Here is a 24,711-nt window from a genome sequence, read left to right on the forward strand (position 1 = left end):
TTTCATTTATTAAAATATTATATATGTCTTATTCTAATTTATTTTTATAATCTGTATATAAATTATTATATTCTTATTTTATGTTTATTTCTTCTTTCATTTTATTTTTTTCTTGCTATTCTTTTATTATTTACTATACTTCTGGAGATAAAAGATGGGAATTTTTATCAAATTTATTAGATTTTTATATATTATTATTATATTCTTATTATATATTATTATTATTATTTTATTAATTTTTATTTTTGAAATAATCATGTACTTTTTATATGCTTGAATTTTCTGTTTAAAAATATTTATTTCTTTATGTACTTTATATATTAGGGATTATTAATTATTAATTTAATTAAATTTATCTGTCTGTATTTTACTGAATTTATTATTATATTTTTGTATTTATTATATTTTAGATTTTGTTTTCTTTATTTTCTTAATTTTATTAATTATTTAAATATGCCTAAGGTATATAATGAGTAGAAAAACACTTCCTTTCTTTATTTATTATTGGTTAACTTTTTGATGTATTTTTTTTTTAAATATTATTATGTTTTTAATTTTTTACTTATTTGATTATTTTTTATTTGAATACATTTTTTTTATAAATTATTTAACAATATTTTTTTAAATATACTAAATATTTATTTATTGTATTTTTTTATTATAAATAAATAAAATATATTAGCATATAAATATATTAATATAAAATATTATATATTATTTTCTAAATTTTAAAGATTATATAAATAAAAAAATTATATTATAATTGTAAAAAAATATAAATATTAATAAACAAGTATAAATAGAGATATATTTATAAAAAAATATATCATAATTTTTAAATTTTAACATTTTAATTTAATATTTTTTGCATTTCTATAGATATTATATTCTTTTAATTAGCACTAAAAAATCATTAATAATAAAAATATGAAAAAAAAAAATTACAAATCTTTCATTGATTATTCTATTTTTATTCTTCTAATCTTTTCATTGTTAACAATTTTAGAATAATATATGTCTAAAAAAAATATATAATTAAATTAAATATATAAAAAAATAAAATAATAAAGAAAAATACAAAAATATTTATATATATAAATATATATAAAATTATATAATATATATATATATATATATTTATTAATATATATTTATAAATAAATAAAATATAATATAAATATATATAAATACCATCTAAAACTAATACTGTATATTAAACTAGCAAGCAAACTCCAAATAGAAAAATTTAACCTAATATAAATATTTCTTTTTATCCTAAAATCATTCTATCAAACAATAAAAATGTGCTTTTATACTAAAAAGTTTACAAACAAATATAAAATAAACATACACTTATAAAACTACTTCCAAATATAAATATATTAGCTCCTTTGCAAAAAAAAAAGATACTAAAATTTGATATAAAGACTACATTTGATAATATGAAATTCCCTGTCAAATCTAAATAATTGCCAAATCCTAATTTACTAAAATAATTTTAATCTTCGAAAATTTAAACTGCTAAAATTCCTAATATACATGCCTAAAATGCTCCCATAAAAAACCATTTCCAGAAAACTCTCGAATTAAACATCATATTATTAATTCCTTCCCAATAAAAAAGCGGATTTTCCTTTAAAAATTTACATTTAAACTACTTATCGTATACAGCAAATATACCTATAGGCGCTGAAGTAAAAACAATATTATATAGTTAAAAAACCCAAATATCATATAAAAATTGCCCCGAAAAGCCATTAAAAAATCCATAAAACAACTAAGGCAGTACCAAGAGAATATTCTTATAAAAATTATATAAGACTATACCTGAGTTTTTTCTATAGAACTCCCTTCCGTAAAATAATAGCAATTTATTCAATTATTGGAACTCACATATTGCAAAATCGGAAGCTCTTGCAGCTTATTAGCCTTCTAAGCCTTTTATTCCTACACCAACATGTGCTCCAATGATCATATTGACGTCGTTTGCACCATCTCCTATTGCTAGGGTTTTACTTTTGGGCATTTTGGCCCGAAAAAGGTCTATTATTTGCCTTTTTTATTTCGGAGAAACTCTACAGAGGATTACTGATTCTACTAATTAAGTTATAACCATAAATTAATTTAATAAATTCTCTGTTTGTTCCTATTATTTCTAATGAGTCATAAATTCGAGAGATTAGCCAGTAATTATAAGGCTTATTTTTTATATATATTTTACAATTTAAGCTTATTTATATACATAATTTAACTTATTAATAACTATTTACATATCTTCGTCGTTTTGGAAATCTAACTCTAAAATTTTATAGTCTTTTTCAATTATAGCGGATAATAAGCCGACATTTATTGCTGTTTCTTTTTTATCTCCAGTTAACATCCATATTTAAATACCAGCAAGTCGTAAATTACGAATTGTTTTTGGAACATTTTTTTATAGTTTATCTTCAATAGCGGTACTGGCAAACAAAATTAAATTATTTTCTATTTCTGAAGTTATTTTTTCAATTTATTCTTCTCTCTATTAGTAAATATATTAAATATATATATTTGATTTGTCTATAAATTATGGTATTAGTTACATCTGGACCTAATAAAGTAAGGGCTTTAGTATATTTTTATTACCAATTGTCATATTCGTAATTTTACAAAGTTTTTTTTGCTAAAAGTAATGTCCTATAACCTTATTAGGAACATTAATTAAGATATTTTTAAGTTAAGTTTTTTAAATTTCTGTATAAAAATAGATATATATAAATATAAAAATATAAAAATATATAAATAAATATATATATATATAATATATATATATATATATTACTTATTTATTTTATTTTTTTTATCCAAATTTTAAAAAATAACACAATCAGCACCTTTTGAAAATAAGAATATTTTTTTTTTTTCTAAATCTTCGAAAATAATACTCATTTTTTTTCTTTGACTTGAAAATTCAATTATGTTTAGTATTCGATAAAAATACTTTTTTTCTGTTTTTATATTTTATATTACTAATATACCATTTTCATCACTTTCTTATATTTAAAAACCTCCTAATTTTAAAGCGAAATCCGCTATGCATACATCGTCTGGGGAACATCCATTATATATATACTAATTATTTTTTTTTTCAACAATAATCTAATTGCAAATACTTAAAAAAATGAAAAAATCTTCCTAATTCTACTCTAAATTGCCTTAATTAACATTTTTCTATAAATTTAAATCATTAAAACCTTCCAAACCATCATCCTAATTCCCATATATAATCCCTTCTAGCTAAAAGCTTTTAAATATCAATTAATTACATGTCAATGTTCCTGTTTTATCTGTAAAAATATAGCCTATTTACCCTAATTCTTCATTAAGTGAGCTACTTTATACCTGAGGTTTAATTAATCCGTCTTCTGAAGCCATTTCTTTATCCTTAATAACCCCCTAGGCTTAAAAAAACTTGACCATATCCAAAGTTACTAGCAAAGAAATAGGCACGAAATTTGAAAAAAGTAGCATCCACATTCCATAATTAACCAAAAATGGTTTAAAATAATTTTTTTGCTGAAAAAAATTCAAAGAATGTGAAAGTTCCCAAACTAAACATAATAAACTGCACAAAATACAAATAATTATCTATACTAAAAAAACCAATATAATTTCTTCATTCATCTATTTCTAAATAGAACTCATTTTAGGCCTTGCTTTGACCGAATTTAGCATTATTTTTGTATGATTTCCCGTATAGGCAACTAAACCAATTATAAAGTCAGTCTATTATAATGTACAACCCCTTAAAATAAACGCATTCGGGTCTAAAGGGACTTCTATTAAGCCTTTTTCAGTACAATTGAGGGCAAAACTGCCTTGAAATTAGTGTAAAAAATGATTAGGTCTTTCATATTTGGCAAAGGAGAAATTCTCGAAAATATTTTCAGGGGTTTTAAATATTTATTTTATTTATTTTGGAACTGTTTTTATTTTTAGATTGGTTTCACCGTCTAAGTTCTTTGTTTCAATGTAACATTTGCCTTTTTTATCAGAAGAATAAAGAAGGATTAAATCAGATGGTAAAGGTTCGTTTTTTTTCACTTTTATTATGTTTCCGATTCGTAAGTCGCGCCATTTTCCTTTTATGAAAATATTGTTCTGACCAATTTCAATTTCTTTATTATTTTCTTATTCATCATATATATGCCTATTTTTTTGTTTTTATATTTTGTATTTTTTATTTTTATATTTCTGTATTTTTTTATTTTTTTGGTTTATATTTTTTTATTTTTATAAAACCTGTTTAAATCTTCGTATACATCTTTTATAGCTGTAACTGTTAATATTATAGTTAATGGTATTAAAATTACGGGTTTTCCATCGGAATTGCTTATATCATGTATTGTTTGAGTTAAACCTATTATCTATATTATATTATTTATAAATATTTTTAATTATTATTTAATTTTCGAATTACTAGGAAATAGACATTTGATAATTTAGAAAATTATTCGAATAAATATAAAGGTAAAAAATTTAATAAATTATATTTAGCTGTATGTATTTGATTATCTATTACATCTAAGTCTGGAATATTTGTTTGTATTATACGATTTGGGTGCTTTTGGGGATCTGATATGCTACTTTTTAAACAATAATAAATATTTTATTATTCCGGATAGTTTTTATGGTTTAATTCTTCTTTTGTGAAGTACTTTTCTTTATTTTATAATAATAATTATTCGTTCATTTTATATTTTTTTGTTAATTATTTTTTTGCTTTAAAATGTGTTTCTTTAGTATTTTTATTATTTTCTTTAAATTGATTTGTAAATATTTTTTTTATTTTTATTTTATTTTATTAATTTTTTTTTTTATTTTATTAATGATAATTTATTATGATAAATATATTTTCCTTTATTTTTTCTAATTTTATTATTTTGTATTATTTTAATTTAAAAATATAAACTTATAATATTAATATTAATAATATTAAAAACAAAAGTTTGTTATTATATTTTTTAGTAAATTAATAGTTAATTTTTGAAAAAATATTCATAAATATAAAATAAAGAATTTAATTAAAATCATATAATCAAACATTTTCATATATTTACTAAAATAGAATCATATTTAAAAATAAATAATTAATTTAATAATTAAATGATAATTTATGATCTAAAAACAGATAGCATTATTATTATAATTAATAAATTAATTTTATAATAGTAAGAATTTTCATACAAATAAATATTTTATTTTTACTTCAGTAGATAAAAAAAAAAAAAAATTGTATTTTGCATTATAAATTTATTATATATAAATAAAATAAAGAATAAATTAAAAAAAAAAAAAAATTATAATAAAAATAAACTAATTATGTAAAACTCTAAAGATAAATATAATCGACAGCATAATAATTTATTAATTAAATAATTACATATATATTTTAAAAAATTAAAATAATAATATAGTATTAAATATTATTAATATAAAATATATATTAAAAACATCAATTAAATATTTTTAATTAAACAGATATTAATATATTAAAATTATGATAATATATAATTATTAATTAAAATAATTAATTTATAATATTAATAAATAATCTATAATTTTAAAATCTTAATAAAAAAATTACAAAATTAAATATATTAATTTTCTTAAATTTTTAATAATTATATAGTTACTATACTATACTATACTATACTATACTATACTATACTATACTATACTATACTATACTATACTATACTATATTATACTAATATATTACTTTATTTAAAAAAAATATTTTTATTTTAGAAAATATTTTTAATTAAATTATTAAATTTTTTAATTATAATATTTTTTTATATATGTTTTTTATTATTTGTTATTTTGTATATTTTTATTGAATGTTTTAAATTAGATAAAATTAAAAAACTAATAAAAAAGTAATTAATTAATATTATAATAAAAATTAATATAAAAATCTTTTTTATTTATCAATTAATAAAATAAAATTTTTTGAAATAAAGAAATTTTAGTAATAATTTATAAATATTTAAAATGATTTTTATATAATTTATATTATTAAAATTATATACTTTGTAAAAATATATTAAACATAAAACACATTTTTACTTTTTTTAATAAATATTTTATAATTTTAATTACAATAAAATCATCTTAATTATTTTTATATATACGAATTTTATTGTTATTTAAATAAATTTTTTAATAAAAATTGTCACTATTTAATTATTTTTTAATATTTTGTTATTGAGAAATAATATGCAAATTAGAAATTCCATTTAAATTTTTAGCTTATTTTTATTAAATTTATTCTTTCATATTTTTAATTTATAAATTTATTAAATTTATATCTTAAATTTAAACATCATTATTATTATAATTATTATTATTATTATTATTATTATTATTATTATTATTATTATTATTATTATTATTTATATTAATAATTTTATTTCTTTTATTATTATTTTAATTTTTTATATTGTTTTAATTTTTTTCTAATTAAATAGTGGTTTACTTCTGTATAATAGTTCGCTAATAAGTTTTTTTTATTAATATATTTTTTCTTAATTTTTATTTTCTTATGAATTACCTATCGAAATTTATTATTATTTTCTTTTAGTACTATCCTTATCTTAAATAAAACTATTAATATAATAGTAAATATTAATATAATAATACAATTTTTTACCTTTATTTTGAAAATATTTTTGTTAATGTTTATAAATTTTATATTTAGTCATATTATATATTTAAATAATTATTAGAAGGTTCCGTAATAATTCTTTAGTTTCCATATAAAGAACTTATATTTCCTTATTATTATTACTATTATTTTCTTCTACTGTTGATTGAAATACTTATATTATTTTAATTAGGCATTTTATGAGCTTTTTCATTATTTAAATTATTACTACTATAAATTTTATTTAATTAATTATTTAATGTTTTGTTTTGTAATTATTATTAAAACTATTAATGAAAACTTCGATTTTTATATTATGAATTTTATTAATTGCATAAACTATATTAATTTGAAAATTATTCGTTTATGAAAATATTATTATTATTATTATTATTATAACTTAAGTTATTTTTTTATATACATTTTATTATTTTTTAATTTCTTTATTAATTTTAATATAACTCTAAATTACTTTTATCATTTTAAAATTACTAATTACTTTTTTTTATAAAATAAAAAAGAAATAATTTAATTATATTAAATAAGATATATTTTTACTTTGATATTAGTTTTATACTATTTTTTATGTTTTATATTTTTGATACTATTTTCTAGGAATTTATTATTAATATTATTATTATTATTATTATTATTATTATTATTATTATTATTATTTATTATTTTGATTTATTTTTTTAGAAATTTCTTCATCACTTTTATTTAAATTAATGTATTTTTTCTATACGTTATTAAACTATTTTTCTTTAATATTATTTATATCTTTTATTTTTATAATTTATTATTAATTATATTATATCCCTGAATAATTATTTTTAGAAATATTTTTTTTTTATAATTATTAAATTATTTTAGTTTATTATCTTTAATGCTTTAATTATTTTTATTATTATTTTGATATTTATTTATTATGTTTTTTAAATTATTATCTTAATCTTCTTATTTTTTATTATCTTCGACATTTTTTTCTATAATTTATATTTTTTATTATATATTATTCTCAAAATCTTCATTTTCTTCAGTTTTAATTCTTCTAAATTTTTCATCTTTTAAAAGTTAGACTTTTTTGTTTTATTATTACTATTTAATAAATAATTTTTTATCATTAAATTATTAATTTTATTCTTATATTTTTAATAATTCTTCTTCTTTTTAATCATTTTTTATCTCTTATTATTTAAAATATTCTCTTTGATAATTTTTCATATTTTATTCGTGTAAATTATAAATAAAAACTTCTTCTAGAGATTATATTGAGGAATTTTAAGACGGTGAAAAGTTTTAATTTATATCAAATTTTTCATTTCCTTTATTTCCTTTCTTTTTTATTGGAAATTCATATTTTTAATTACATTCGCTTTTATTGAATTTTTTTTCTATTTCTATTTTAAAATCTAATGTTTTTTTAACATTATTATATATTATTATTATTTTATATTAATATATTAATTTATAATTTTTTTATTTTTACTATATTCTTATCTTTCTGATTAATTATTTTAACATTTTTCGAATTCTTCATATGATTTTTGGGTGTTGTTATTACTTATAGACGATTAAATATTTTATTTTTTTTATTTATGCATGTTTATTTGGGTATTTTTTTGATTTAATTCTTATTGTTTTAGTTATTCTATTGATTCATTTATTTTTATTTTTAATTTTTTTATTTGTTATTCATTCATTTTTTTTTTTTAATAAAGAATCAATTTTATTTGTTATTAAATATATAGGCGATAATTTATTTTTTATATTTTAAATATTTTTAGTAAGTATTTAAAAAAATAATAAATATATGTATATTATAATTATACAGTTAATAATATATTTAATTTAAAAATAATTATTTCTATTTAAATTTAATTATATATATATAAATATATTATATTTTTATTTACAAAATGAAATACTTTTTTTTTTAATTTTATATTAATGCTTCATATAAATTAAAGATTATTAAAAATATATTTTTAAAAAAATTATTATTATTATTTGATATTATAGAAAAATAAATTAACCAATTATTTGTTATTTCATTATTAATATAAATTATTATATATAAACTTTGTTAATTTTTATATTTTAATCATTATTTTTTTTTATAAAAAAAAATATAAATATTAATTTTTAAAAATACATAAAAGAAAATATAAAAATAATATAAATTAAAAATTTCAACTATCTAAATAAAAAAAAAATTATAAAAATTAAATAAATAAAAATAATTTTAAATTAAATAAATAAAGTTTGTTAACTTTTTATCTATATAAAATTAATATTAATAAAAAAAATGTAACTATTCATAGTTTAAATAATTTTTTACTCACCAATGTTTTTATTATTAACTAAAGAATATTGAATTATAAAATAAAATTAAATAATAAATAGGATAAAAATATTATTTAATATATAATTTATTATTAATTAAAACTTAACAAGAAAATATATTATTATATAATATTATAATATAATTTTTCTAAAAATTATTTTATATAAAATAATCATATTTAGTTAAAATTAAAATCCATTCAAAATTATTAAAAAATAAAAGAATAATTTTTTAATATTTTCTTAATAAAAAAAGAAAAAAATAATTAATATATATATAATTTATTAAAAAAATACAATAAATTATAAATTTAGCTTATTAAATTAAAAATAATTTTAAATATATGTATATCTTATAAAAAATAAAATATATATATATAAATATATAAATATATAAATATATAAATATTTTTTATATATCTATATTTTTATATATTTATATTATTTATATATATTATTTTATACATTATTATATTTTATTATATATATTAAGTTAATTTATTTATCAAATATTTATTTTTATCATAATATAATATCATGTTAATAATAAGGTTTAATTTTATGAAAAAATTTTATAAATAAATAAATAAGAAATATATCTTTTAGTATTACATTAATATTTTTAAATCATATAAATGAAAAACATTTTTATTCTTTTATTTTTATGTTAATTATTTACTTTAGTTATAGAATTGCTTATTTTTTTTTATATTAATAATATCTTTTTAATTTTTTTGTATTTAATATTTTTTTTCTTTAATAATTTAAATAATTTATTAATTAAACTTTCAATTATTTTTTATACTTTCATTATTTAAATATTATATTTTTTACATGTTTATATAATAATTTTTTCTTATTCTTAATTTTATATTTATTATAGAATTTAAAAATATTATTTTTTTTACTAATATTTAATAATTTTTTTTTATTTTATATAATTTTATGATATAAAAAAAAGTAATAATCTTAAAACAATCTTATTAAAAAAGATTAAACATTAAAATTAAAATTAAATTTTAATTTATATATATACAAATTTTACAAATATTTTTGATTGATTAATTTTACATATGAACGAAAAAAAACTTATAATAAATAAAATGCCTTTTTTTTTTAAAAAAAAAATATAATATTAAAAAAAAAAAAATTATAAAGAAACAATTTCAAAAATTTATTTATATAAAATGCATAACAATATTATTTAATAATAAAAAACTAAAAAAAAATCATTTTTTTTAACTTCTATCAGTTAAAACAACAGAAATAAGACTATTGACATGCAATAAAAGAGTCGAAACATTCATATAAATAGCAATAGCTCCAACCACCGGATCTTCCCTTGACCATTCAGTTTTTGCCCCACTAACGACAGTTTCATTTTCCCATACAATAAAGAATCCAAATAATATACAAATGACAGCCAGAATATAAATTGCATGTAATTAAATTGAGCTGAAAATTTCAAAAACAAGTGTAACAGCAAGTACATTTCCAAAAACATACAAAGCAGCTATTTAAAAAGTAAGATATCCTTTAGAAGTTAATACATGAATAAGGAGAGAAAACATAAGAGTGGCTCCATAAAAAAGTAGGTAAAATATAACTCCTGAGAATTAAGTAGTTAAATAGGCAAATAATAAGGCAAATGATAATACAAATATTACATAAGAAAGATAATTTACTAATAGACGAGATAATAATGATTTAAATAAAAAAGCTAATAAACCTAAAGTAATAGTTATTATTAAGCAAAATATAAAAGTAAATCCATAGTTATTTTATAACCATTTCGAATATTCTTCAAATTTCATAGCACATGACGAAAAGGTACAGGCTATTGTGAGTTGTAAAAATACGTTAAAATATAATTTCCTTAAATATAATACTCGGGATAAACTCTCACCTTGTAATATGTTTATGTCTTCTTCTTCTTACTCTTGTTAATAGTCCATGTTTTGGTTTTGTAAAGGACTATTTGATTGGAAATTACGATCTTGATTAGCTTAATAATTGGAACCGTATATTATTGATTATGGTAGATTTTGATTTGGATAGAACATTTTTAGTTTTTTTTATTTTTTTAAAGTATTTAAGTTTTTTTATTTTTTTGATTAGTTTTTTTTTTTACTTTTATAATTTTTTTTTTTTTATTTTTTTAAATTGCTTTCGTTTTTTTATTATAAATATATATATAAATATATATATTATATATATATATATATATTTAACGTATTTCTTATTTAATAAATATAAATTTTCATATTATAATAGTTATTATTTTATTTATTTATTTAAGTTATTTTAATATTTATAATTTGTTTAATTATAATATGTTTAAGTATATGATTTTTTGAATATAATCTAAAATAAAATAAAAATTTATATTATTTGTATTATTAAAAATTATTTATATCTGTTTTTTTTTAGTTTAAAAATGATTATATTTTTAGAAAAAATAAATAAATAAAAATTATATAAAATTTACAATAAAAAATAACAATATAATGATTTATATATAAATTTTTTTTAAAAAAAATTAAAAGAATAAATATATATTTAAATAATAAACATCAATTGTCATCATTATCATAAGAATTATGTTAATAATAATATTTATTATATTTATCATACACATATTTTTTATGAAAACTTCTACTCCTATTATTTTAATCATCTTTGTTTCTATCAAAAGATTTCGAAAAATTATTAGTATTATTATTATTATTATTATTACTATTATTATTATTATTATTATTATTATTATAAGATCTATTATTATAATCTTAATATTTATTATTATAATTATAGTTAGAATAATTATTATTATTATTAAATTTATTTCCTCTAGAATAATTACTGCTTTAATTTTATTCATTATAATCTCTATTATTATTATAATTATTATTGCTTTTATAATAATTATAATTATTATTATTTTAGTTTTTATCCGATATACTTTTAGGTAATTACTTATCCACATAATATTATAAGAATTCTTATGGTTCAGATTAAAAAACTTCTATATATCTTTAAAATATTTTCTGACCATGAAGTTTTTATTTTGCTTCTTTTATCTAATCTTTATTTTAAAGAAGAACAAAACATTCCCCACTCACTTTTTGTTCATTATTATAAACTCTTATTAATCCATCTTGTACAATTTAAAATCCTTTAAAAAAATCATATATATCTTTATTTGAACATGAATAAGGAAGACCCCTTATTCTTAAAATTCCAAACTTTTTTACGGTTTTCATATCTTTGAAATTGTTTTGATATTAGTTTTGAGATTAAGATGATGATGAGTGTTAATATTATTAAGATTATGTCGATTATTATTACTATTGTTATTACTAACCTTATTATTAAGATTGCTAATGTTATGAATATGACTATTATTATTGAGACTATGTTTATGATTATTATTATTAATGTGATTATTGTTATTAATGCGTTTATTATTATTATTAATTTTATTATTATTATTATTATTATTATTATTATTATTATTATTTTTATTATATTTATATTGATTATTATTATGATTGTTATATAGGTTATGATTATTGTTAATTATTATAATTCGAATAACTATTATTACTTTTGTAGGTTTAATTAATTTTTAATAGCAATTCATTATTAAATCTATTATTATTTTCATTAATAATAGGACTTCCTATTTATAATTATTATTTATTTTAAATAAAATGTGTTTATTGTATATTAGGAATTTAAATAAGATTTTATTATTATAATTATTATTATAACTTAGTATTTTTTAAAGGAAAAATGAAATTATTTTCAATTTTTATGATAATATTTAAAAGCTTTTGCATTTATTTAAAGATATTCTCAGTTGAATTTTAATGAATATTAGTCCTTAAAGATAAATATTTTATTTCAGACTCTATAGTTCTATATTCATGGAATTATATATTAAATAATTCACAAAATTATTTTATATATAAAATAATTTTCGTAATATTCCTTTGGTTATATTTTATATTCTTCTAAAAATTATAATAAAAAATCGTCATTATTTATTGTTTCGGCATTAAATATAAATGCATATCTTTGATTCTTTTAAATAATTTCGCTTTCTATCAATTTATTAAGAGTATTAAAACATTAATAAATCATATTATTTTACCTATCTTTTACAAACATGTTATTTTATATCATACTATTTTGATCATTTTTTAAATTTTATAAATTTAAATATTTTTATTCCTAAGTTTTTTTCTCTTTTACATTATATAATCCCCATATCATATCTTTTATCTTTTATTCATGTTAACTTTGCTCAAATCCAAATTCTAATATTATAAAATAATCAAAAGGTAATTATTAAATTTAGTTTGGGTATAAATTAGGAATATTTATTTATAATATGCTCATTTTTTTATATATAAATTTTTAATAAAATATAATAGTATAAAAAATATATAAAAAATATTTAAACTATTTTTATAATTATTAATATTAAAAATAAAAATAAATATTATAAAAATATATATCTTTATATAAAAAGAAAATATATTATTTAAAATAATAATGTATAAAATAATATTTAATAAAAATTATAATATATATATATATATATCTATATATCTATTATATATAAATATAATATATATATATTATTATTGAATATTATATTTTTATATATATATAAATACTTATATTTTTTTTATATATGTTTTTATATTTATTTCATTATTTTTATTATTTAAAAATTGTAAATAAAAAATTTTTCAATCTTCTTTATTCATTAAAATATTAATAACTTTTAAATCTATATCATATACTATTTTTTATTAATATGCCATATTTTTTTAATTAATCCACTAATGCTTTATTTATTATTTAATACTTTATCTATTTACAGAACTAACATTAAGTAAACAAGAAACAAAGTTTTTAGCATCATCACTAATATCCTTAGTAAAATTAAACTATCCTTTTTCTATTTTCTAAAGAGTTCCTTTTCTACTTCTTTCATAAAAAGGAGTTACTCCTTAAAGAATTTCATAAGCTAATACTCCAAAAGCCCACATATCAACTTACTTATTGTATTTTTCTCCTTTGACAATTTCTGGACTCATATAATCAAGAGTTCCACAATAAGTTTTTTTAGAATCTTTTTTTCCACAAACTGTGCTATATCCGAAATCTGCAATTTTCACAACATCCTTTATATTAAAAAAATATTTTAAATAAAAATACGAATTTTCAAATATATATATATATATATATATAATAAAGAAAAAAAAATATAAATTAGTTTTTTGTTTTTTACAATTTTTTACATTACAAAGTAAAATATTTTCTGTTTTAATATCTCTATGTATAACTTTTTTTTTATGAATGTAAAATAAAGCATCAGCTATTTACATTAAATAAAAAGCTGCTTATTCTTCATTTAATTTTCTTTCTGGTTATTATCTTTAATAGATATGGAGTTCTCCACCTGGCGCATATTCCATAATTAAATAAAAGTAATCTATATCATCAAAGAAGCCATATAATTTTACTATATTTGGATGCTATAATGCACTTTATACTTTTATTTCTGAACTAAATTAATTTGACATATATCCATCTATAAGATCTTTTTTAGAAAGCTTTTTAAGAGCAAATAAAAAACCTGTATTTGTATCTACACTTAAGAAAACTTCTGAGTGTTTTCCTTTTCCGAGTTTTTTAATTATTCTAAAATTATTTATACTATATCCTTAATTTATTTATACTAAATTATTATTATTTTCGGTTTTTTATTCATCTTCGAATTTATCTAATTAAATTGCACTTTTTATAATATTTTAAGGCTCGTTTTTCTAATTTTAAAAGTCAAAAACAAGGGATTTATTAGCAAGTTATTTCGGATATTTCAAAGAGATATTTAATTCTAAAGGATTTTATGAAATATCATTATTCTAAAAATTAAAAATTTACAATTGTCTTTATTATTGTTCTTAATCTGCTAAAAATATATCGTATTAACTTTTATCTACCTTATTAATACTTGGGGAATTCAAAATAGGAAAAATAACCGGACTATGTTAATAACTATTAGTATATTATTAAGAAATTTAATTCTATTAAGAAAGTGGGGGAGAATTAAGTACCTTATTTTAATATTCACTTTATAAAAGAGAAGCCTGAGTTTTCTTTTCATCTAAAATCACATTACTAACCTAACAACTATTTTCTATAAAATTATTATTCGTTTAAAAATTGAAATCAATTTAACTTAAATTATTTTATGAGCCTTATAATATTATTTAGGGTACTTATAATGCTTCATTTTGTACTTTTTCGAGGTCGTTAAAAGAATGATTTAAAGTATTAAAATTTACATAAGAGTTTATTATTTATTAAATATTATTATTGGTTTATGGATATTTTTCTTGTATATATTAATGTTCGAGATTGGTAAAACTTGATTTATATTAGTTTTCTAAACAAGGACTTATTTCAAAGGAATGGTCATTTTAGTGGGCTTAATATTATTAAGGCTATTATTATTGAAAATCGCAAAAAGATTTGTTTTTTTAATTATTTTCTAAGTCTATATATTCTAATTAATTATAGGTTGAAAATTGGTTTTTTGGATAATAATTTTAATTAAAAATTGCATTTTTTTATTCGTTTTATCTATATATATTTAAAGGAAATTTTTCTATATTTTATATATAACTTAATGTAGATCTTTTATCTTGTATAAAATTATCTTTTTCTGGTATTTCTTATTATAATTTTTGTTAAAATTGATAGTTTCCTAATTCTTGTTAAGACACTCTTTTAAGAATTTCCTCTACTTTTTTTTTGTCTCTTCTTTTTATCTAAGGCGACTAAAATCTTTTAATGGTATATTATCGCATTTAGATTTTTAAAAATAAGCTTCTTAGCTTTATTATTACAGGTTTTTAGATTAAGAATATTAATTATCCTGTATATTTGCATAAGTACGGTTATATTGTGGTAATTCAAGTTACTTCTGATATATTTTAGGGCTTTATTCAATAACTAATTGTTTCGAAAATGGCTATTATTTAGTAAATAATTGTTAGCTCATTATTGGAGTTTGACTTTCATATGTTTTTTAAGATTGAATTAGGGAATTTTCTGTGTATTTTCTTTAGAAGATTGAATATTGATTTTATTCTTTTTTTTATAATAATTTTGATGTTTAATTTTTATTTTATTTGTTTACTTTCTACATAAAGTGATAATTTAAATTGGGCTTATGTGCATATTTTTTTTTAATAATAATAAATATAGATTATTTTTAATTTAATTTACAATTTTTTTAATGAAATTTTGGCGTTAAGTTACCTTTTTTAGGCGTGTTTACCTAAATTTCAGCATCTTTTTTAAATTTAAAATCATCTAAAATTTTTAATGTTTCAGGTGAGATAAAATTTGTGTATTTCATTGTTTTTTTTATATTTAATTATTTTTATAATGTTTATTAGTTAATTTGTAAAATATATATATATATATATATATATATATATATATATATATATATATATATTTATATATATGTATTCATATGTTTTAATATATCAATTTTTTATAATTATTAATTTATTATGAGTTAATTAATATCCATTTAAAAATAAATAAAAGCATAAATATAATAATTTAATAAAAAATAATAAAATAATCATTAAAATTTTATTATTTATATATTGATAAATAAATAATATAATTATTTAATAATAAAAAATATATTTGTATTTATTTTATATATATAAATATATATATATATTTAAGAAAATACATATCAAATATTTTAAATTTATATATATATTTTTTTTTTTTATTTTTTAAATATACTTTAATTTTATTTTTTAAACTATTTTTATCTTAAATAAACTTTCTTTCATAATATTATATTAATTTTTTTTTTAATGAGTTATTAAATTATATATTTATTGATTTTTTAAAATAATTATTAATAATATTCTATTTCTTAATATAATTTTGTAAATAATTTAAAAAATAAATAAAATTAAAATTAAAAAATATAAAAAAAAATATATATATATAAAAAGATATTTGTATTAATATAAACAAATGAATAGAAAAATTGCTTCAGTTATAGTTTTCGGAGACATAGCTAGATCACCTAGAATGCAAAATCATGCAATATAATTATCTAAATATGGTTATTATGTATATTTTGTAGGATATGAAGGTAAAATAATATATAGTGATATCTTATTTTAACAAAAAATAATAACTATAAAAAAAGAAAACAAAGTTCATGATAAAATAAAAGAAAATAAAAATATTTAAATAATTGATATTTAATCATAAATAGTTAATAAATTAAAGAGACTTCCAAAAATATTATATTTAGTATATGCATTGTTTAGAATATTAATATAAATTTTATAGCTTTTTCATATTTATTTATTTTAAATACAAAAACCATAATTTGTAATAATTCAAGTAAATAAAATATAAATATATATATATATATATATATATATATATATATGTATTATATATATATATTTATTTATATGTATTATAAAAAGAATCCACCTTCTATTCCTGTACTTTCAACTTTATATGTTATTTGCCGACTGAAATAAATAAAAATGATTATAGATTTTCACAATTATGGTTTTACAATATTACAATTATCATTAAAAAACTCTTTAATATTTAGACTTGCAAAAAAATACGAAAAATATTTTGCTTCAAAATGTGATTAAGCATTTTGTGTTTCAAAATAAATGTAAAAAGACTTATCTTAAAATTGGTAAATAAAAGCATAAGTACTTTATGATAAAGCTAACCTTGAAGTCTTTTCTCCTTAAATTTTATCCGAAAATGAAAAGCCTTCTTTTTTGAAAAAACTAGGTTTTCTAAAATAAAAAAAGGACACTTTAATATTAATAAGTAGTACATCTTGGACAAAAGATGAAGATTTTAATATATTAATTGAAGCTATGGAAAAATACGAAAAATCAGACTATGTATATTCTTAAGAATCTTCTTATCCGAAACTTTGTTTATTTATTACAGGAAAAGGTCCGGAAAAAGAGAAATATGAATAGATTATTACTTAAAGATAAAGTACTTGGAAAAATATAATGATATAAACTGTTTGGCTTTAGCCTGAAGATTATCCGAAACTTTTAGTTTGCGCTGATTTTGGTATTTGTTTACACTATTCATCTTCAGGATTAGATTTGCCTATGAAAGTTGTGGATATGTTCTCATCTGGTTTACCTGTTTTTGCCATTGATTATGATTGGTATTTTGTTTGTTTATTTTGTCTGTTTAATTTTTATTTTATTTTTAGTATTCATGAATTAGTTGAAGATAAAAAAAATGGTTTTGTTTTTAAAAATTCTGATGATTTAGAATTATTATTTAAAGTTATTTTTTTTATTTTTTTTATTTTTTTTTAAAAAAAATTTATAAATAGAAATACTTTTAATATAATTAAGAAAATAAAAATTTAATCTAAAATTTATAAAAAAATGTTAAAGATTTTAGTAACTAAACTTTTGAAGAAGGTATTATTTATTTTATTCATAAAAAATAAACAAATAATATATATATATTAAACTATAAATAATTATATCTTTTTTTTTATAAGAATGGAAATAATAAGTATTACCAATAATAGAAAATATTAATTAAAATCATATAAAAAAAAATTGAAAAAAAAAAAAAAAAAAATCAAAATTAAGATATAAAATATTATAAATGGAAAAAAATTATTTATATCAGATTATTAATAAATTCTAATTTTTTGTTTTTTTATATTTTAATTTTATGGTTTTCTATTTTACAGTTTATAAATAATACCTTTTATTCGTTTAATCATAAGAAATTCTTTATTTGTCATTTCATTATGATTTCTATGATTATTTAATTTAATATATATAATATTTTGAGAACAAAACATTAATTGTGACTAAATTAAAAAGTTATTTAAGGCTATTTCTCTTATTATTAAGTACTGATATAATGGATATATATTTTAAAAAATATTATATATATGAATTAAACTTTTAATTTTACTCAAACAAATATTTTATCATATTAATTAATTTAATTATAAATTGATTTGTTTGTTTTTTAAGTTTCATTTATTTTAAAATTTATTAAGATAAGGGATAATATTATTTTTAAGAATTAAATTATTCTTATTATTATTAATTATTTATAGAGAAGGAAAATAATTTTTTGTATTTTATTTTGTTTGTAATCTTAATAAATACTTTATTAAATAATAAAAAAAGAGTTATATATTATTATGTTTAAAATAATTATTTAAGATTTATCATTATAATTGTTTTAAAGCATTTAAAAATTATATTTATGTTTATTTATTTTTGGTTGTTTTATTACAATAATTAAATATTTTATAAATTAAATAGTTTTTCTAAAAAAAAAAAATCATTTAGTATAAATTTAATATTTTATTTATTTTTTTATATAAAAATCTTTTTTATTCTAAACAGTTTATATATATTTTCAATTAAATATTAAATATATATATTTTATAAAGATTTTTTTTTTATTTATAATGATTTTTTTATATTCTTTAAGTTTTTTGCTTATTTTTTTTAATATTTCTAATTTATATACCTTAAATTGTTATTTCTTTGAAATATTTTAATCATTCAATTTTTGATGTGTCTAATAAATTCCATTTATACATAAATAAAATTTTATATTATATATATTTATTATTTATCTTTTTTTATAAATACAAAATACTTATTTTAAAATTTCTTATTCACTATTATCTTTAAAAATATTTATAGTAAAATATTTATATTGAAAGCGATTTAATTTAGAATTCTTAATATAAAAAAAAAAATTTTTCTGTTTAAATTCATTTAATATGATAAATTATTAATATCTATAATAACTATATATTAAATTATTTATATTTATAAATTAACTATGTTTATGTATGTTCAGATAAATTATAACTATTTATTTAAATATCTGTATTTGAAAAATACATTATTTTGTAAAATTTATATAATAATTTATTTTAAACAAAAACTTATATATTAATATTTTAATGAATATTAAAAAAGTTGATGAATGAATAAAAATAATAGACATAATGATATAATACAAAAAAATATTATTTCAATGTATTTTGTTATTAAAGTTTAATTTTACAATATTAAATACATATATATCAAAATATTTTATATAATTAAAAAGTATTTAATATTTCTTTATTTAATATTATTTGTTTTATATATTATAAATATTATAAAATATTATTTTATATAAAAAAAAATTAAATAGATTTATATTAATATTTGATATTAAATATAAACTATAATAAAAAATAATGTTTATATAATTTATAAATATAAATAATTTTTTTATATTAATTTGTTAAATATTTATTTTTTTATTAATTTTCTTTATTAAGATTAAGAAATAAATTTTATCAACAAAAGTATGTTAATTAATTAAGAATTTAAATAACAATAATAATTAAATATTATTTATAATTTTAATACAATTAATATTAATTTTATATTATATATATTTTATTTTATATAATTATTTTATATTATTATTTTTTATATTTATTTTTTTAAATAACTAATTATTATTTTTATAGATTATATATAAATATGGTAAAAATTCTTTTTTTAATTTTATTTTAAATTTAATTTAGCTTTTTTATATTTAGAATAAGAAAATATAAATATTAATAATTAATAATAAATAAAATAAATTAGAATTTATATATTAATATAATTAAATATATATATATATATTAATCTTATTTATTTTTTAATTATAGTTATAAACCATCTAAATATTTCTCTCAGTTATTTTATAAATAAAAATTCCATATTTTATTTTTATTAAATAAACAAAAAACATAAAAAATAAATTAAATCTCTTTTAAATCTAAAAAATAATATAAAAAAGTACATCAATTTATAAATATCCTGAGTAGAAATGTTGTAGAGATATACTTAAGATAAAATTTTATATGATCTTTTTTAATAATAAATAACTTAACAAAATCCTAATATAGAAGAGTAATAACTAGAATAATTAATAAACGAAAAAATATAGAATTGTGATTAAAATACATAATAGTAATGTCAAAAAATTACATAAAAAATAACATAAGAGTATAACAAACATAAAAAAAATACCTATTATATTATGTAAGATCTAAAATATTAACTTATTAACTAATTAAATGAAGATCTATAAATGAAAAATGAGAAATATAATATTGATTAAAATTTAGGTTAAAATAATATATATAATTCAAATGAAAACTTAAAAATATCACCTGAAGAAACTAAAATATCAATTAAAAATATATAAAAATAAAATTAAAATATTAAAATTTAAAATGAAGATGTAAAAACATCAAAAGAGAACATAAAAATATTAAATGAAATACTAAAAACTTAAAATGAAAAATTTAAAAAATAAAATAATAATTAAAAAAATAAAAATTAAAATAACTAAGATTTAATTTAAAAATCAAACAAATAATAAAAAATAATCAATAGTTTTGAAAAGTTTGAAAATTAAGTAAGAATATTAAAAAAGTTTAAATAATGAGAAAATATAAGAATTTTATAAATATTAAAAATAAATTAATAATATATAAGTATATATATATATATATATATATATATTTATATATATATATAATAATAATATTCATATTTATTTTGTTTTATATAAAATAATTTAAAAAAAAATATAATTTTATTTTAATATTTTAATATTTCTATTTATTTCTTTAATTCATATTTATTTTTTAATTTTTTTTTTTTTATCTTTTTTATTTTGTAATGGATTTCCAAAATCATCCTAATTATCATAATCAGCACTTATAGCATCCGATAGATTACTATCTATTTCATTTTTAGGCGATCTAATTATAAATAAAAATTAATTACATTATAATTTGATATAAAAATGTAAAAAGAATTTACTCTGATTTCCCTCCTTTATTTCCTTTTTTTTTTTTTATTCTTTTGCTTTTAATACCACTTAAATTTTAATAATTTATTTCCATATTTTCCTCTACTTTTTAACTAGCTGGAGATGTAAAAGAAGATAAGGAAAAAAGTCTTTCATGCTGATTTATTTTAGCTTTTTTTTATTACTGATTTTGATTTTTTGCTTATTTAGACGTTAAATAATTTTCCCAACCTTTTAATACATTTCCTAATTTTTAATAATTTATTGAGTACTTTCAAATGTAAAAAAATACCTGAATTATATGTTTCTTCTAAATATGTAGTTTCTAGATCATATATGTTTTTTTCTAATTATTTAAGTTCTTCTTCTAATTAACATTTTTTGTCGTTTTTGGATTATTCTGACATTATTATATGTATATTTTTAATTTAAATTAATAATAATTCTTTTAATTTATTTTTAAGATAAAATGAAATTTTATAATTTGATTTAAAAAAAATAAAATAAAATAAAAAATAATAATAAATAAATAAACAGAAATTAAAAGAGAAATATTAAAAAATTATTAATATATAAATAAATTAATAATCATTTTCTATATAAAAAAGCCTAATCATTTAAACTAATAATATCATATTCTGCGTTTTTTTTACTTTAATTTAATATAAAAGGATGTTATAAAGCATCATTTAATAATATTCTTTTTTTAGGATCTTTACAAAGCATTTTTTATATAAAATCAGCAGCATCAAATGATACAGGACCTCCAAATTAAACACTTCCATTAATAACTTTTCCAATTATAGCGTCATGATTTTAATTATAAAAAGGGCTTCTTCCAAATATTAATTCATAAGTTAAAATCCCTATACTCCAAACATCTACTGATTAATCGTAAGATTTACCTTAAGCCATTTCAGGACTTAAATAGTCTAATGTTCCACAAAATGTTTATCTCATTTAATCTTTTTAAATAATTCCGGCACATCCAAAATCACATAGTTTAATGACACCCTATTTATTTATAAGAAATATAATATAAATAATTATATATATATATAGTTAAATATATAAATTTTATATATATATATATATATATATATATATATATATTTATATATATAATTACATATATTATATCATTTTTATTAACATATATTAATATTAAATTAATATTCTTTATTTACATCACAAATCAATATATTTTCTGGTTTTATGTCTCTATGTATAAATCCTTATTAATGTACATAAAGAAGTATATGAATAATTTATTTTATATAATTAGAAACAGTTTATTCATTAAATCTTTTATTAACTTATGCTTATAATTCAGCAAATAATTCCTTTCCTGGTGCTATTTATTATATTATATTAATTGTATCATTTTCATAAAAATATCCATAGAGTTTTATAATATTAGGATGATCTAAAATTTATAGTGCTTTTAATTCATTTATTATATCTTCATATGCATCTAGCTTTTTTATATTTACTTTTTTTATTTACTTTATCGCTACTTTAAATCCTGTTTATTTTTCCCTTAAAAATTGTTTTATAAGATAATATATATATATATAAATATATATGTATATATATATATATATATAAATATATATATATATATATATATATATATATATATATACATATTTATATATGCTTAAAATATTTTTTACATTGCAATATACACATCACCAAATTTTCCTGATCCTAATTTTTTACCGAAAACGAAAGAATCCATTGATATTTAATTTTATTATATTTTTTTTTCCGAAGGAAATAATGATTATGCTTTTTCGTTATATATAGGTATTCTTTCTTCAAAAACAAGCCTATCTATATTATCGGATTAATTCTATTATAAATTTGGTTACATTTGTTGTATATTAGGAGGTTTTTCAAATGCTTTTGGAGATAATTTTGGTGATGTAAGAATTAATATTTATTAAGAATAGTTTTATTCAAATATTTTTTATTATTATTTTTTAGATATTTAATCATTATTAATTTCAAATTAATTGCCTATTGGCAATAAATCTAAATTATTTTTTATTTCTTATTTTTATTGAATAAATTATTGGTTATTGTCGACATTTTTATCTTTAAAATCATTCACAATAACTTTATTTTAATCTAAAAAATCAATTTTATCTTTAGGAGTATGTGCATAAACTTTTTAGGCTAATGTATTTTCAGACTGATAAGAAATCGAGTTTAATATAGGCTATCTTGTAGGACTTAAGGCGCCTTTTAGTTATTGTTTAGAATTTATATAATTTAATTCAAAGTTTAATTATTAAAATTGTTATTAAATTTATTCTATAAAAAAAATAAGTTCGGGAATTTATTTTGGATTAATTTAAAGTTATGTTTTATGTATAAATTCTTATAAGTTAGAATGGAATAACTATAAATTAAATTATATATTTTGCTAATCGTTTATATAAAATAAATTAGACATATTTAAATAATATATATATAAATATAATTTTTAAGAATTAATTTTATTTTAATAAAATATTTATTTATTTTTATTTAATATAAAATATATTATATATATATATATATATAATATATATTTATATATTTTTAATATGTTATTAATAATATCTTTTTTTATAAAAAACACTATTTATTTTCATATTTTATATTTTATTTTTTAATTTATTATATTTTTCATTTTTATATTGTTTTTATGCATTTTT

The 24,711-nt window shown here is 15.1% G+C and overlaps 6 protein-coding genes across 6 annotated transcripts, besides 80 other annotated features; 2 read left to right on the top strand and 4 right to left on the bottom strand. All coding sequences in view use genetic code 6, as the record gives it.

Moving 5' to 3' along the window:
• Positions 1–75: 75 nt before the first annotated feature.
• Positions 76–128: a microsatellite.
• A 45-nt stretch (positions 129–173) lies between these two features.
• Positions 174–224: a microsatellite.
• Positions 183–246: a microsatellite.
• Positions 185–235: a microsatellite.
• Positions 247–667: 421 nt separating the features above from the next.
• Positions 668–714: a microsatellite.
• A 238-nt stretch (positions 715–952) lies between these two features.
• On the bottom strand, positions 953–4,732 carry IMG5_116740 (phospholipid-translocating p-type flippase family protein, putative; the record flags this gene model as incomplete). Its single annotated transcript, XM_004034582.1, has 5 exons — positions 953–2,559; positions 2,591–2,733; positions 2,822–4,189; positions 4,282–4,406; positions 4,460–4,732. The coding sequence occupies 5 exons, from the start codon at positions 4,730–4,732 to the stop codon at positions 953–955; spliced, it is 3,516 nt and encodes a 1,171-aa protein (XP_004034630.1).
• Positions 1,021–1,074: a microsatellite.
• Positions 1,083–1,186: a microsatellite.
• Positions 1,089–1,190: a microsatellite.
• Positions 2,748–2,818: a microsatellite.
• Positions 4,191–4,277: a microsatellite.
• Positions 4,209–4,274: a microsatellite.
• An 84-nt stretch (positions 4,733–4,816) lies between the features above and the next one.
• Positions 4,817–4,866: a microsatellite.
• Positions 4,828–4,869: a microsatellite.
• Positions 4,870–5,113: 244 nt separating this feature from the next.
• Positions 5,114–5,156: a microsatellite.
• Positions 5,157–5,301: 145 nt separating this feature from the next.
• Positions 5,302–5,355: a microsatellite.
• Positions 5,304–5,355: a microsatellite.
• Positions 5,307–5,351: a microsatellite.
• Positions 5,356–5,543: 188 nt separating the features above from the next.
• Positions 5,544–5,594: a microsatellite.
• Positions 5,565–5,606: a microsatellite.
• A 66-nt stretch (positions 5,607–5,672) lies between these two features.
• Positions 5,673–5,752: a microsatellite.
• A 9-nt stretch (positions 5,753–5,761) lies between these two features.
• Positions 5,762–5,808: a microsatellite.
• A 561-nt stretch (positions 5,809–6,369) lies between these two features.
• Positions 6,370–6,438: a microsatellite.
• Positions 6,370–6,499: a microsatellite.
• Positions 6,398–6,500: a microsatellite.
• An 807-nt stretch (positions 6,501–7,307) lies between these two features.
• Positions 7,308–7,370: a microsatellite.
• A 748-nt stretch (positions 7,371–8,118) lies between these two features.
• Positions 8,119–8,166: a microsatellite.
• Positions 8,121–8,188: a microsatellite.
• Positions 8,189–8,540: 352 nt separating this feature from the next.
• Positions 8,541–8,594: a microsatellite.
• Positions 8,595–8,889: 295 nt separating this feature from the next.
• Positions 8,890–8,951: a microsatellite.
• Positions 8,952–9,396: 445 nt separating this feature from the next.
• Positions 9,397–9,443: a microsatellite.
• Positions 9,402–9,489: a microsatellite.
• Positions 9,432–9,523: a microsatellite.
• Positions 9,432–9,525: a microsatellite.
• Positions 9,446–9,524: a microsatellite.
• Positions 9,450–9,525: a microsatellite.
• Positions 9,456–9,521: a microsatellite.
• A 210-nt stretch (positions 9,526–9,735) lies between the features above and the next one.
• Positions 9,736–9,787: a microsatellite.
• Positions 9,759–9,796: a microsatellite.
• Positions 9,761–9,800: a microsatellite.
• A 111-nt stretch (positions 9,801–9,911) lies between these two features.
• Positions 9,912–9,978: a microsatellite.
• A 1,118-nt stretch (positions 9,979–11,096) lies between these two features.
• Positions 11,097–11,194: a microsatellite.
• Positions 11,105–11,216: a microsatellite.
• Positions 11,132–11,196: a microsatellite.
• Positions 11,216–11,261: a microsatellite.
• Positions 11,224–11,262: a microsatellite.
• Positions 11,263–11,345: 83 nt separating this feature from the next.
• Positions 11,346–11,380: a microsatellite.
• Positions 11,381–11,739: 359 nt separating this feature from the next.
• Positions 11,740–11,869: a microsatellite.
• Positions 11,870–12,332: 463 nt separating this feature from the next.
• Positions 12,333–12,600, top strand: IMG5_116750 (hypothetical protein; the record flags this gene model as incomplete). Its single annotated transcript, XM_004034583.1, has 2 exons — positions 12,333–12,490; positions 12,594–12,600. 2 exons carry the CDS (start codon positions 12,333–12,335, stop codon positions 12,598–12,600), a joined length of 165 nt encoding a protein of 54 aa, XP_004034631.1.
• Positions 12,451–12,577: a microsatellite.
• Positions 12,454–12,589: a microsatellite.
• Positions 12,456–12,580: a microsatellite.
• Positions 12,493–12,617: a microsatellite.
• Positions 12,618–13,618: 1,001 nt separating this feature from the next.
• Positions 13,619–13,711: a microsatellite.
• Positions 13,712–13,716: 5 nt separating this feature from the next.
• Positions 13,717–13,769: a microsatellite.
• Positions 13,770–13,791: 22 nt separating this feature from the next.
• Positions 13,792–14,348, bottom strand: IMG5_116760 (hypothetical protein; the record flags this gene model as incomplete). Its single annotated transcript, XM_004034584.1, has 2 exons — positions 13,792–14,229; positions 14,337–14,348. The coding sequence occupies 2 exons, from the start codon at positions 14,346–14,348 to the stop codon at positions 13,792–13,794; spliced, it is 450 nt and encodes a 149-aa protein (XP_004034632.1).
• A 1,130-nt stretch (positions 14,349–15,478) lies between these two features.
• IMG5_116770 (hypothetical protein) lies at positions 15,479–16,418 on the bottom strand. Its single transcript, XM_004034585.1, has 2 exons — positions 16,343–16,418; positions 15,479–16,283 (listed from the first exon to the last, which is right to left on the bottom strand). Exon 2 carries the CDS (start codon positions 16,001–16,003, stop codon positions 15,527–15,529), a length of 477 nt encoding a protein of 158 aa, XP_004034633.1. The 5' UTR covers positions 16,004–16,283; positions 16,343–16,418; the 3' UTR covers positions 15,479–15,526.
• A 109-nt stretch (positions 16,419–16,527) lies between these two features.
• Positions 16,528–16,587: a microsatellite.
• Positions 16,588–16,852: 265 nt separating this feature from the next.
• Positions 16,853–16,909: a microsatellite.
• Positions 16,910–17,122: 213 nt separating this feature from the next.
• On the top strand, positions 17,123–20,132 carry IMG5_116780 (hypothetical protein; the record flags this gene model as incomplete). Its single annotated transcript, XM_004034586.1, has 5 exons — positions 17,123–17,243; positions 17,301–17,500; positions 17,590–18,438; positions 18,489–18,579; positions 20,122–20,132. 5 exons carry the CDS (start codon positions 17,123–17,125, stop codon positions 20,130–20,132), a joined length of 1,272 nt encoding a protein of 423 aa, XP_004034634.1.
• Positions 17,510–17,576: a microsatellite.
• Positions 18,440–18,468: a microsatellite.
• Positions 19,567–19,614: a microsatellite.
• A 277-nt stretch (positions 20,133–20,409) lies between the features above and the next one.
• Positions 20,410–20,460: a microsatellite.
• Positions 20,461–20,573: 113 nt separating this feature from the next.
• Positions 20,574–20,632: a microsatellite.
• Positions 20,575–20,640: a microsatellite.
• Positions 20,580–20,638: a microsatellite.
• Positions 20,587–20,638: a microsatellite.
• A 729-nt stretch (positions 20,641–21,369) lies between the features above and the next one.
• Positions 21,370–21,424: a microsatellite.
• Positions 21,383–21,527: a microsatellite.
• Positions 21,504–21,534: a microsatellite.
• A 141-nt stretch (positions 21,535–21,675) lies between these two features.
• Positions 21,676–21,739: a microsatellite.
• Positions 21,679–21,729: a microsatellite.
• A 73-nt stretch (positions 21,740–21,812) lies between the features above and the next one.
• Positions 21,813–21,875: a microsatellite.
• Positions 21,876–22,496: 621 nt separating this feature from the next.
• Positions 22,497–22,540: a microsatellite.
• Positions 22,500–22,536: a microsatellite.
• Positions 22,541–22,556: 16 nt separating the features above from the next.
• Positions 22,557–22,595: a microsatellite.
• Positions 22,595–23,747, bottom strand: IMG5_116790 (protein kinase domain protein; the record flags this gene model as incomplete). Its single annotated transcript, XM_004034587.1, has 3 exons — positions 22,595–23,020; positions 23,194–23,545; positions 23,683–23,747. The coding sequence occupies 3 exons, from the start codon at positions 23,745–23,747 to the stop codon at positions 22,595–22,597; spliced, it is 843 nt and encodes a 280-aa protein (XP_004034635.1).
• Positions 23,038–23,146: a microsatellite.
• Positions 23,485–23,515: a microsatellite.
• Positions 23,569–23,664: a microsatellite.
• Positions 23,748–24,527: 780 nt separating the features above from the next.
• Positions 24,528–24,598: a microsatellite.
• Positions 24,552–24,593: a microsatellite.
• Positions 24,552–24,602: a microsatellite.
• Positions 24,603–24,639: 37 nt separating this feature from the next.
• Positions 24,640–24,695: a microsatellite.
• Positions 24,655–24,700: a microsatellite.
• The last annotated feature ends 11 nt before the right edge of the window (positions 24,701–24,711 follow it).

This window comes from Ichthyophthirius multifiliis (genome assembly GCF_000220395.1).
Source record: "Ichthyophthirius multifiliis unplaced genomic scaffold scaff_1120509250947, whole genome shotgun sequence".
Classification (NCBI taxonomy): domain Eukaryota; phylum Ciliophora; class Oligohymenophorea; order Hymenostomatida; genus Ichthyophthirius; species Ichthyophthirius multifiliis.